Source organism: Meleagris gallopavo, chromosome 7 (assembly GCF_000146605.3).
Source record: "Meleagris gallopavo isolate NT-WF06-2002-E0010 breed Aviagen turkey brand Nicholas breeding stock chromosome 7, Turkey_5.1, whole genome shotgun sequence".
Classification (NCBI taxonomy): Eukaryota; Metazoa; Chordata; class Aves; order Galliformes; family Phasianidae; genus Meleagris; species Meleagris gallopavo.
The window spans coordinates 34,450,252-34,462,897 of NC_015017.2; the positions used below are offsets into that span (position 1 = coordinate 34,450,252).

At 40.1% G+C, this 12,646-nt stretch overlaps 1 protein-coding gene across 1 annotated transcript; it reads right to left on the reverse strand.

Moving 5' to 3' along the window:
- Positions 1 to 782: 782 nt before the first annotated feature.
- On the reverse strand, positions 783 to 6,163 carry TMEM163 (transmembrane protein 163). The gene is made up of 3 exons (XM_019617340.1): positions 6,028 to 6,163; positions 1,833 to 1,974; positions 783 to 940 (listed from the first exon to the last, which is right to left on the reverse strand). Exons 1-3 carry the CDS (start codon positions 6,068 to 6,070, stop codon positions 880 to 882), a joined length of 246 nt encoding a protein of 81 aa, XP_019472885.1. The 5' UTR covers positions 6,071 to 6,163; the 3' UTR covers positions 783 to 879.
- Between the last annotated feature and the right edge of the window lie 6,483 nt (positions 6,164 to 12,646).

Here is a 12,646-nt window from a genome sequence, read left to right on the forward strand (position 1 = left end):
AGATGTGCGATGGAAGGTGAGCAACACTTTACAGAACAATCTAAATCTAATAAATAGATCTCTATCTCACCACCCAGTTGAGCCACTGCTGTGCCATCGTCAGACTACAGAGCAACCACAGTCACACACACCAACACATCTGTGGAAAGTATAATAGAATAAAAAGTCCCAATCCTCAAGCAGCTTCTCTTCCTTGCATGACTTCTTGGCTTTGGTCTGTACAGTAATACTTTGTGTGCTTGTTTGGTCCATGCAAAGCAATCAACAGTGTCTTCTTAAGAAAAAATAGAATTTAAGTTGAAGAGGTATCGTTTCACTCAGGTTAGGGCTAAAATGAAGAACCGCTCTGATCCCAGAAAGATTTATAACCACTCTTTCTGTGGGCCTATTTAAAAAGGGACGAAGGGAGATCCCAGGTAAGTGTTTCAAAGCAACACAGCTCTTGGAGTCCGCTCTTTACAACAGGATATTCCATTAGCCAAAGAGGTTAGCAAGGATTGCACTTCTGTTACAGCATGTGTTTAGGAAAATACAGGCCAGGGCAAAAAAACAAGATCTGAAACTGGCACTTCTTTACCCACAGGTTTATCACATCATTAAGAACACTTTCACTCCAGAATATACAATGTGGCAGCTGGGTTAGAACTGCATGTTTTCTATCGTCACAGAAATCAATAGCATACTGAAAGAAAAATGCTGCTGTTTCACTGAATTGCAAGCAGTGTGCACATATGCCAATTTTACAGAGAGATTTCCCATTAAAACAAACTTTAACAAAAACGGACCACGGGAAACAAACGGCATATTTAATAAAATACCATTGGCACCACTTGCCCAAACTGCTGCAGTTTTAGAGTCCTTACAAAGAGGTTGTGATCTTCACTCAAACATTTCGTAGTGGCGCGTTTGCCGTACACGGGGCACCATATCAATAAGCAACCTGCAAAGGAAAGCACAGGAGTGGTTATGCAGAGATGCATGGCACCATGCAGAAGCAAATGATGGCATGGGTGTAGCGTGGCTTCTGAGGCTGTTCCAAAGGCTTCTGAGGCTGTTTGGTACATTTAAATACTTCAGCACTGGTTTGCCTCTGCAGTTTTCCAGAACAGCTAGTTTTGCAGTGGAAATAATAGTGATTACAGTCATTTTTCAAAAATGGCATTATCCACTAAAATGTTAATTTTCTAATTTTCCAATTAAGAGAAGAAAAACACACAGCTTCCAGTTGAGAACTTACTGCATCCACCTCTCAGCAGTCACTATTCCAATTGAATAAGATGTTGCATGTCCCCCTTTTCTTATGGAGAAAGAGCAATGAAACACAAAACCCTCATATTCCTTGCAGGCAAGGGAAATTGTAGCAAGCTTCATTCAATATTATTCTGTTTCTGATGTCTTGGAGTCAATAAATAATCTTAACATTCAGTAGAAACAATATTATTTGAAAAAAGTTGGCTAACTTCCAGTTCAAAAGTTGTTACATGGTGGAGGTAAGACAGAAATCACAGATAAGACCACTCCTAAAATTACTGGTTATTTTTTGAATATTTTGTAGCCAAAACTGCTTCATTACTATATTTCCAAATGCAGTAACAGAAATGCCTCATTAAAACAATTCTCATTTCTTTTAAGTTCTGGCTTCTTTCCTAGTGATGTGAGACAGACACTCTTTTGTCCGTTTCCATGTGCTGTGCCACACTGTTGGCAGCTGGTCTAATAAATTGCAGTAACTGGAGTTACACAGGCTTTTAAGAGCTATGACTTTTTACATTAAAAAGACTGCCCATCTTCGGTGCATACTGAAATGATACCTACTAGTGGGAGATACTCACTTGATTCCATAGGCAAATATTGTAAGTCCAATTAAAACTCCTATACTGCCATCCAGATACCAGACAGAAGAATTGTGTTTAAAGACTTCTGCACTAAGAAGGATGGAAAATCCCATTATTCCACCTACAAGAGAGTTGAAGCCTAGACAGGGAAAGAAAGAAGAAAAAAAAAAGAGGAAGAACCAAATCTCAACAATGTCACATCAGAAGAGTTCATCTGTAGGGAGAAAAGCTGTGGTTGTGCCAGTACTGCAGAGAGGGCGAAGATCCCTGTATGAGGTGTCCTGCGTGCCATTTGTTTGCACCGTTAGCCAGCAGACTGCAATGTTTCTGTTCTACAAATCAAACTTGCAATATCTGGTGTCTGACCAGTGTTTCTAAGCTCTGTCACTTGTCTGTTCTGACATAAGAGTTTACATCCATTTCCTTGTACTGGGTGTCTTGGTTCAGTTGGTCCCAACTGTTTCTCATGAATCTATTGAGTTCCAAATCCTAATTCTAGCTGCTGTTTGTTTCAAACAGCTTTCCTTTCTTGATGCTAAATCCTTCAAAAGCTGGACTGCTCCATGCTGACTCTGCCAGTGCAGCATTTCTTCCTCTTGTTGCTCATCATCGTGAATCAGAACCAACTACCTCTGAGCTGTAAACCAGTGGTTGACTGGCTGTAGCCCCTTGCATAGATATCTTCCAAAGATCGTCTCCATAAGGTAATAAGTACTGCAGCACACACAGCGAGCCCTGACTGGAACATCAAAGGAAGATCAGTAAGGGACTTGAAGTCTCTTCCTTTCTCTGAACAGGACTCAGCTAGAGTCCAGGATACCCAGGAAAATGAAAAGAAAATGATTTTGCACAATAGCTGTTCACAGATGTTATCACAGAGGTTTTTACTCCATTCCAGGTATTTGTTTTCTTGTATGTGGCACGATAGCTCAGAGCTGCATCTACCACTGACTGCATTAGGAAAGACACACAATAATCCCAGGAACAGATTCATATTTATTACTCATAAGTTCTATAGACATAATTTTTGATTCCTTTCTTCCTCTCTTTTTTAAACTGTTCCTTTCTAAGATTGTCCCTTTAAAGTCTTTCCTTTCCAAACTTCCTTTTTCTGATTTTTCTGTTCCACAGTAAGCCAGAATGCATTGCTGTTGTGCTACAACAAAAAAATGTCCCTGATAATGCATTCATTTGGTAGATACCTTGATGACAAAGGAAAAAGCCTAACTTGAAATAGCCAATATTTTGTGTCAAGTCAACTCTAGTCAGCCCAATTCTCCATGTCTGCCAACAACCACATGCGTGACACTTACTTCTGCATGTCTTCTTTGAGCCAGGCTGATCACATCCCACCTCATCAAAACTAAGTCATTTCTCCAAGATGCAGCTAACACTTGACTACTTCTATAGCTGAAATATTTTTATAATCCGTCCGTACTTTAAGATGCACCAGATCTTTGTCAGTAGGTATTTAAATCCAAAGGAAACCTTGCATGGAAAAGCAAGTGTTACTTAGCAAGTCTGTGGCAGAATGAGGAATACAAAGGTATCAGGCTCCCAGAGCTATGAGAAAAGGATCTGGAATTTTTTGTGACTGTGGTAATGTCACTGGGATCACAAATCTTGCATATGTGTGCTTGATTACTGGAATAATTATACCAGTATATCTAAACCAGCATACGCCCAAAGCACTCTGTTAGTGCCTAGTCTGTTTGTATTCCCAAGAAATATAACAGCCTACTTCTACTGTGAATGAAATATACATTGTGCATGAATAATATATTAAGTATAAATTAATTCACTATAAATTTAAACCAGTGTTAGCTCCATGTACCAGCTTAAACCAGATTCTATTAGCACGATATCCAAAAGTCAGGAAATAATAAGAAATTTCCTTGTCATTATTGGCTGATGATTCCAAATGATCTAAAAGCTACTTACAAAGGAAATTGTCTCTTTTCTTGACTGCCATTCAAGGCAAATCTTTCTTTGTTGGTGTGGCAGGAAATCATGTAGCAGCTGCAGGTATGAATCCAGACACCACGTTCTGTGCATAAGGTCAGCACAGGAAAAAACAGGTGGCAAAATCTGGGAAGGAAATGGGTATCTAACATCTACAGCAATATTGGCTGACACTACCTGTCTGTCTTATCCCTACATTTGTCCTTTGAGATGGTACAAGATTCAAGATATAAAAGAGCTGTTTTTAATATCCAAAAGGCCATGAACTTTCGTTGTACACAAATTGTACAAGTAACATTTTATTTCATAATTTAGGCTTCAAAAATCTATGGTTGTAAAGCCCTTTTCTTTAAAAAATAATATATATATACATATCCTTAATAGAGATTGGCATGTATGAGAGAAAAAAATACATGTATTTTTAAGAAAGAAAAATGTATGCTTGAATTACTCAAAACAGTTCGCTGGTCCACAGCCAGTATTCACAGGAGGTAAGTTAGTAGGAAACAGAAAACACTAAAAAAAGAATTGCAAGGGAGTGCTAAATCTGTCTCGGGTATTGAATCATACTGTCTCCTCCTGGTTGTTAATAAACTAAGTATATATGTAAATGCTTTTTTGTGAAAGAAGATATTTAACTACACATGGTAATACCAGCCTCCTACATTTTCTAAAATAGTCCTAGAAGGAAGAAAATAGAGGTAATAAGCAGAACAAGGTAATTGTATATCGTATTCCCTAATTTTTTAATCAAAGAATGATCAAGCTCCAGCTCAGTAGCAATATAATTAGCTCAAGGATGTAATTAGGAGGGAAGCAATTTCCCAACTCAAAGCTAGAATTATTCAGGAATTTTTCACCTAATATTTTGTCTGAAAAAGCTGACTGTTTAAAAAACAAGCCACACGTTTTTTTTTTAGAATGAAGGTTAATCTGCCTAGCAAACATGTCCTGCTTACACTCTGACAGCAAAATAAGGCAGACTCACTGGTCTGCAGCTCCCAGGATCCTTTCCAGAATCCATTTTGCAGACTGGAGATCCTTTTGATTCAAAATGCCTAGAAGAATCTAGACTAAGGAATAGAAACAACAACGTCTACACACAGAGAGAGGCAGTAGCTTAGTTCTACATTCTGCACTGCTGTTTTGATTATTTTTTTTTTGCTTATTTTAATACATAAATAGACACAAAGTATTTATATGTGGGACAATATAAAATGTATGTGTTCCCATCTATCACAAAATAATTAAGTAGGTTTAAATATCTTAAGATAAAGTAATTTCATGCATCCCAAGAGTAAACTGAAAATAGAGTTTCCTTAAACTGAAATTTTTAGCAGAGTAAAACAACCACAATCCATGAATCATTTACACAGTACTGTGTATCCTAACAGAACATTTCAAACTGTCGTGTGATGGAGGTTTGTAGGGATCTGTGACATCTCCATCCTCCCATGGGCTCACATGTTTGCAGAGCAGACCTCTGGGGCTTTCTGAAGATCCACAAGCTTTAGCCTTGTAAGTGAGAGAAGTATTGGAGCTCACCTCAAAACATGCCTTACACATGCCTTTACAAAGAGCAACAGCTGGGCACCTGCACTGAGGGCTGGAGCAGTGAGAGCTTCCAAGCACTGCATGAGTTTCACCACATGACAAACCCTGGCAGGGTGCAGGACAATAAGCAGTGGCATTGTTTTCCACGTGTCTTACTGTACTGGCTGTACTGAGCAGATGACAGGAAAAGAACCAGGGCAGCAAATTACCTCTACAGGAGGAAGTCTGAATGATGGCTGAGACTCCTTCTGAAAGCAGAGTGGCTTTTTCTGCTGCAGACTTTCTATATTTCAGCAGTAGGGATGAACCTGTTCACCAGGTGCAGGCAATGAGGACAGATGTGACTTAGCCAAATCTCTACGAATTGTTGTCATATCCCTACACTGAACTCCAACCTCTGGCAAATATACACCTAATGCAGACTATGTGCTCTCTCTAACTTTCCATTATTGCTCTAGCTACCCATTAACTGTTTGACTTCCATCAGAGGTACTCATTGCAGCTGCGGCATTTATGTAAGAAGCCAGAGGTCAAAAATTGCTCTGTTTTGTGTTTTTCCACTTTCTCATTTCAATACACTTCCCCAGTTGCCCTTGTGCAAGGATCACTTGTATCTCTGGGTCTACACATTCCCTGGGAGAATCTGTAAGTGCAACAGGTTTGTATTCACACTCACCATCAGTTATCAGCGCTCTGCTTGTAAGGACCTTGCCCAGCATAAACTTGATTACTGCCAAAACAGTGCAGAGGATGCCACTTAAAACGGAGACACTGTACAGAAAGTCATCCTGAAAGAAAAGACGTCAGACATTAGTATATTTTCTGGTCCTGTGCAGTATAATTAAATGACAAATATTAATAGTTAGTATGCAATTATTTGTGCCATTGAAGTATACAACTTGAGAAAAAGATTTCCTAGGTTATGGCTTTCAGACAGCAGTAATTGCTCTTGCAAACATAATTAATGATGGTTCCAAGCAACACATTTTGAATAGACTCAAACTCCTGAGATTGAGGAGATGAACCACCTGCTGGGCTGACTGCAGACTGCCTAGTAACCTAACATCTAATGCAATCAATAAGGAAGTCTGCATGCAGGATGAAGGATTGAGATTCCACTTACCAGACCTTTGTTGATGTTTTTGTGTGCAAGAAATAATAATTCAGTATTCTTTCTAAAGTAATGTAAAGTTCTGATTCAAGCAACAGTCTTAAGAGCTTTACTACTGATGTGCAGGCTTAGCTCTTAGAATATAAATTTTCACAGCTACAGAATTATCCACAATATTTAACTTGATTATATAGCATGGGCTCCCCAGGTTCCCTCAACCACAAGCTGAGAGTCTACATAAGGCAAATAAGAGTATCTGATTATTGTCTAACATCCTTCTCTAAAAGGCCATCTGCAGGTACCTGCCTCCTTCTCCTCACTAGTTGGTGTTCAGGTGGCACATGGGAACTGCTGAGTTACAGCTTTGATCCACTGATTGAGCACCTGGGGAAAGGACCAGGTCAGCCCTGGGAGCACAGGTGAAGGCAATTCATGTGTGTGACCAGAAGAGATGGAATCTGGCTGCACCTCTCTTAGATCCCATTTAATGGCTGACTGCTACTGTGGAATGATCTCTGGTTGGAGATCCCTCCCTTGTGGAGTCTTTCCTGTGAGCCTGGATCTTCAGAAATGGGTGAGGACTTTTCCTTTGTAACACCATCCCATTTGTGTTGGTCCCTTTGCTATTACACTCGTATCGCCCTTCCACTGCGTTAATCTGATGGTAACAGGTGGGATGTAAGGAAACCGCTGGGTACTGAAACACAGCTGCTGCAATCAGGCACCTAACAGCAGTCCCTGTGTTTCTTCTTCTGCCATCTAACCACAATGCTTCAAAGTAGATGAATTATATTACTCTTAAAACAAGCTTTAATTTAAGCTGTTGTAACCGGTACAAATAAAGGAAACAGCAAGAATATTTTTATCTGCAGGTCTAAGTGGGCCAGTGCCACAGGGACCCTGTTACTGATTAAAATACTCTGGCAAAAACCCCCACTTCTAGTGAACGTTGTCACAGTGATTCATCAGCAGTTCCATCCATTTCCATTATTTTATTTTAGCAGCAACTCAAGGCGCAAAGAAATGAAAAAAAGGGTTGTGAAAAGCTGCTTAGGAAGGTATTGGTAATTACAGGTGTGATGTGCTCACATCCTCAAAGCCTGCCATTTGGTCTGTTTTAGTACAGTTTTCTATGTTGTATTTTCAAACTATTTCATTCTCTGTCTGCCAAGAGCCCATTCCTTCTAGTCCCGGTACAATATTGAATATTACAACAAAATGTGCTGAGGGAAAGAGCATGGAACACAAGAAGTTAGAAAACAGAATAAAGGCAAGTGGGTAACAGTGGGATAAAAAACATTGATAAAGTTATTCTACCAAAATGACTGGAATGTACTCAAGCAATTTTGGAGAGCTAGGGAAGGTCTAGTAAAGTTTGCTTGATGTCAGTATATTTACTATGGCCCCAAGATTTAATTTTGATAGTCTGATTAAACTCTCGTTGGTCTTCAGATTTTAATCTAATTTCAGCTAACACTTAACTAAATATTTTAACTAATATTAAATATACAGCATGAGTAAGAATAACCTGAAGCAGAACAACATCCAACATCAACCTGAGGACCACTGAGTCTCCACCCCAAGTTAGCAGAGTGCCATTCTCACACAAACATTCCTTAGATAGCCAATTTCTTTTCACTTCATTTGCAATAGTAAGAGTGACAAAAACCTGATCATGATGCTTTCAAGCATATGAAGGCCCTGCATTTCTTTTCCTTGCTACAGAATATCAACTCAGTTGGTCACTACCTGATCGGCAATAGGAACTGCTTCTCAGGAGTTACTGCTGCTGAAAAGAGTCAAGCAGGATTTAAAGGGTGACTGTGGAGGGGATGAAAAGAGCAGTGCAAAGGGGTGCCACATTATTTCGATCGTACCACAGATTTTTTGGATGAATTCAGGTGGTTTGGGATTTTTCAGCGTTACCAAACTCATGGAACATTGACATGCATTTTGACATGTGTTCCAGCTATTGTATTGTGATCAAAAATAGTCTCACTAATTGCTTTACTGGCAGCCAAAACAACTTAAATGTGGTACGTGTTCTTAATAAATAAATAATAAATTCATTAAGCTAGAATTTTATAGCGATTTCAGGAACTCAAAAAACTTCCTGAATTTTTTTTTTTTTCAATAATAGAGCACAAGCCTCATTTTGTTTCTAATACTAAATTGACAGCCACCAATACAGCAGGAGATCTGGTCCATCAGAGCTTCTCTGCCATCACATTGAACAGAGAAGGGGAAGAAACTAAAAACCTCCTCTCCTTGCTTTAGTCTGTTCACAATAGGTTTTGTCAGAAGACTCCTTTCCCTCTTTTTTCCTCTGGATGTCAAAACTTAATTAATACCTAACGATCACCAGCTCAGAGCAGTTCCATACAACACCCACACGGAGGCGGCCGACACTGCAGTACCAGGCGAGGAGACAAAACTGAAGTGTAAAAAAAAAATCACCTACTTTGATTCCCAGGCCTTTGCTGTGCTTTCTGGATGCCCAGGCAGCTGGAAGAAGCATCAAGCAAGAAGGTTTTGCAACAGGGCAAAGAGCTGCTCGAAATGCTCCTTGGGGCCCACACACAGGGAGAGAGGCTGGAAGTTGTTTAGGACAGCAGCTGGCTCTGCTGTTAGGCCACATAGCAGAGGATGTGACAGCTGGAAGGAACAACACTGACCACCTGATCCTCAGGGCTACAGAGCAAGGGCACACGGGGCTGGTGCACTCCCCTTGCTGCTGCAGTGCTCCAAGAGTTAAACACATCGTACCATGATGTGAAGTGACTGCCGTCAAACCAACCCATCCTTGGGAGAAAGAAAGACAAGAGGCCAGAATAGAGAGCTAAATTAATAAAACAAGCCCAGCCATCTGGCACTGTCTCCCTCAGGATCTTCCCTCCACTGTGCCCCCTCTGTGTCCCTTTGCCTTAGCATCTGACGGTCATTAACAGCACGAAGCACATCTTGCCAGACTCACCGTACGTATTCATGGTGTTATTTTAATTAAAGCAGCAGCAGCAAATTGTGACAGATGATAAAAATTTAAATTCTGATCATTTCCATATGGTAAAAGCTTCTCAGCATTGTAAATAAAGCTTTTCCTTTTCCATTTCTTTTGATCATATTCACTTGTTACTACTACACCCCACACGAAACCTCAGTGAATGGACATGCGTATCCTACTAGATGGCTTCATGTATAAAACAACAGTGTGCACAAAACTAGCTGCTCAGCCTGAATGGCCATCTCATTACACAGCATTTTATGCTGTGACAGTGTCCCAAAAGAAAGCTTTCCTATGATGCTTTCTTTGGTCCCAGAAAGGGAATAATAGTGGTCAGCAGGCAGCCTTCCTGCACTTCATCCCAGTGCATTGTTCCCACCCCTGCAAATGAGAATGGAGGCCTTCAAAAAACGTGACAATTCTTTTGTCCCTGCTTTCAAACATCTCACCAAAAGCAGTCATCTTGAGGCTTAAGGAAAATTTGTTGATGGTGTTGCGACTTTGATCTTTCCAAATCTATTGTAGAAACTAAAAAAAGCTGCAGGGGATGCTTCAGTGCTTGGCTTAGTAGGTGGGGATGCTTTAACACAATTCTCAGGCTAGTAACTAAATTTTAGCTGATTTGTGCTCCTGGCATCTTTCTAGAACGTCTTACTAATTCTGAATTTAAGACTTTGCCCTACTTTCAAACCATATTATTTCTACCCATTATTTCCCCCTCCCCCCCCCATCCTGCATTTACCATCCTTTACATTCATTTTCACTTTGGGGATGCAGAAATGTTTTCACTTCACCTTAAGTTTACAGTGTTGAGCAAAAAGGTATTTACTGGTATTGGAGCAAGAAGGAACCTTCAGTGCTCGTAACCAATGATCACAGCACGTGTACAATTAAGGCTAAAATCTGTATGCATGATTCTCCTCTTTGGCCTTCCTGTACTCTGACCCAAGGTAAGCTGCTGCTTCTCCTCCCAGAGCTGCAGCTTTCCTTCCACTCTCCTCTACTTTCTCTGTGACCCGGGCACAGCCAGGAGCTGCTGGCACCACTCCTTCATCCCATTCCTCTCTCCCCAACCTAGAGAAGGCAATGTTTTGCAGTGTGGTACCTCTTCTCTGCTGAGCCTTGCCTGGGAAAGGAGGGTTTAAATTAAAACGAGACGCCTTGGCTCAGGAAGGAGGGCTGTATTTCTGGAACACTGTAGCTGCTGTTGGCAGAAGCAGTGTTGTGCCTAGGCCAAACTGAGCCAGCTTTGTGGTGTTAAATACCGATTTTGCCCCTCTCTGCTCCTCACCACCTGTCTCGCATCCCTACAACAGCCTGATCCTGCAGCACCTCGGCAGCTCCCTCTCCCCTCACCCATCCGGCACACTGCTGGCAGGCCGCTCCCCAAAGTTAACAGAAAGGACTGGTTCCCCTGCTCTTCCCCTGAAGGATGTTGTTTATACAGATAGAGAGTCCAAATTTCTATCCTGCTTTCTCACAAGTAATGAATAGTTTATGTAATCAGTCTAGAGGCAGCTTCTGGGAAGCCGGAGGGCCCATCTTACCAGCTGACTTCAAAAGGGATGAAGCTTTTAATTGCTTTGCACAGTCAGAAAACAAACAGACAGCCCTGTGTCTGACTCAGGTAGCAAACTCTTCACAAGGAGACATAAAGATCTATTATTAGCACCAAAAAAAATTCTTATGAATGCTTCAACTTGCACCTTTAGTGCTGAAGCACTGTGACAAAGCAATTCCACAGAGCAGAGCACTTCAAGAAGTAAATAATGACGACAGTAAGGTAAGAGCTGATCAAGGCATAGGGGCTGTGAAGGGCATTACCTGAGTTGTGACCAGCAATCTGTATCACATAACCCACCACATGGCCAGCACTTACTTCCTATCACTGAGCTGAGACCTGAAAGCAAGACTTTTCATTAATCACTTAAAACAATGTGCAAGCCAGAGCTGAGGAAAAGTGATCAGCAATATTTCAGCTGGTTTTCATATCTGCAACATTCTCACCAATCTGTAACAACATGCTTGTTTTAGGGCTAAATTGATCATTTAAGGCCAAACAACAAGGCACCATACCATATGAAATATCACTGTGGTCATTATAAAACAAGATTCTAAAGTATAATTCATATGCTCAGTCATTGGATTTGAAATGGTATGCAATAAATGATATGCATATATGTAAGAAAATAAAGAGAAGCATGTACAAGGACATGTCTTAGGCACATTAGTCACAAGTAGTATTTCCTATATTGTTATTGACCTCTAATTCAGCTGCTGATGTTAAATATATTACATATTTATTATAAATGATTGAATTAGCAAATAAACCAGAGCTCAAAAAGCTACACTGTGCCACTCCTAGCTTCCGTTCAACAATCAATAGTATGTGATAGAATTACAAGCAGCCTAATCTTACAAGGGATTTCATTTATAAAAGCATCGGAGGCGCCACATCAGATGTGCATCACGTCTTTTGTATACAAATTGATTACATTTTCCTTCTTTGTTCTGAAGGAAATGTCAGAAATATGGCGCGATGCTTGCTTACTCTTGCAAAAAAGTGTCCTTTGCCATACTAATGAGGACAAATGCCAAACTGCATTGACATTACATGTGTTATACTATTATCTGGGGAAACATAAGCAGTAACTGAATAGTAAATGGTATTGATTTACAACCCCAGGTAAAATTAAAACAGTCACTCTCAGTGTTGCTGGGTTGGGCTGGTTTTAGCCTTCTCAAATAGAAAATGTTTGCAAATTCTTAGTGGCAACAGTCAAATTGAAATATACCATTGTATACTTATTATTCAAGAATATAGAGTGATTGACACAGAAAAGGTAAAAAGGCAAAAAAAAAGAATTTTTATTGGAGAGCTGTCAAATGCTAACACTAGCAAATCCAAACACAAAACAATGCTTGAAAACTATGCTTAATGTGAGTTTTAAATACAGAAATCATAGCATAATGTCATCAACATTATGGAGTATCACTAAATATATGCACCAAGTCTGCAGAGTTGGTACTGCCTATGGATACAGCTCTCAGAATCAACAATAAAGAAATGCTAATTCCTTTTCCAATGGGAATTGTCTTATTATGGCCAACATAGGCTGGAGAACAAATGCTGTGAGTAATAGTAGGGAAAATATTCTGAATCTGATAGCTAGGAAAAAAAAA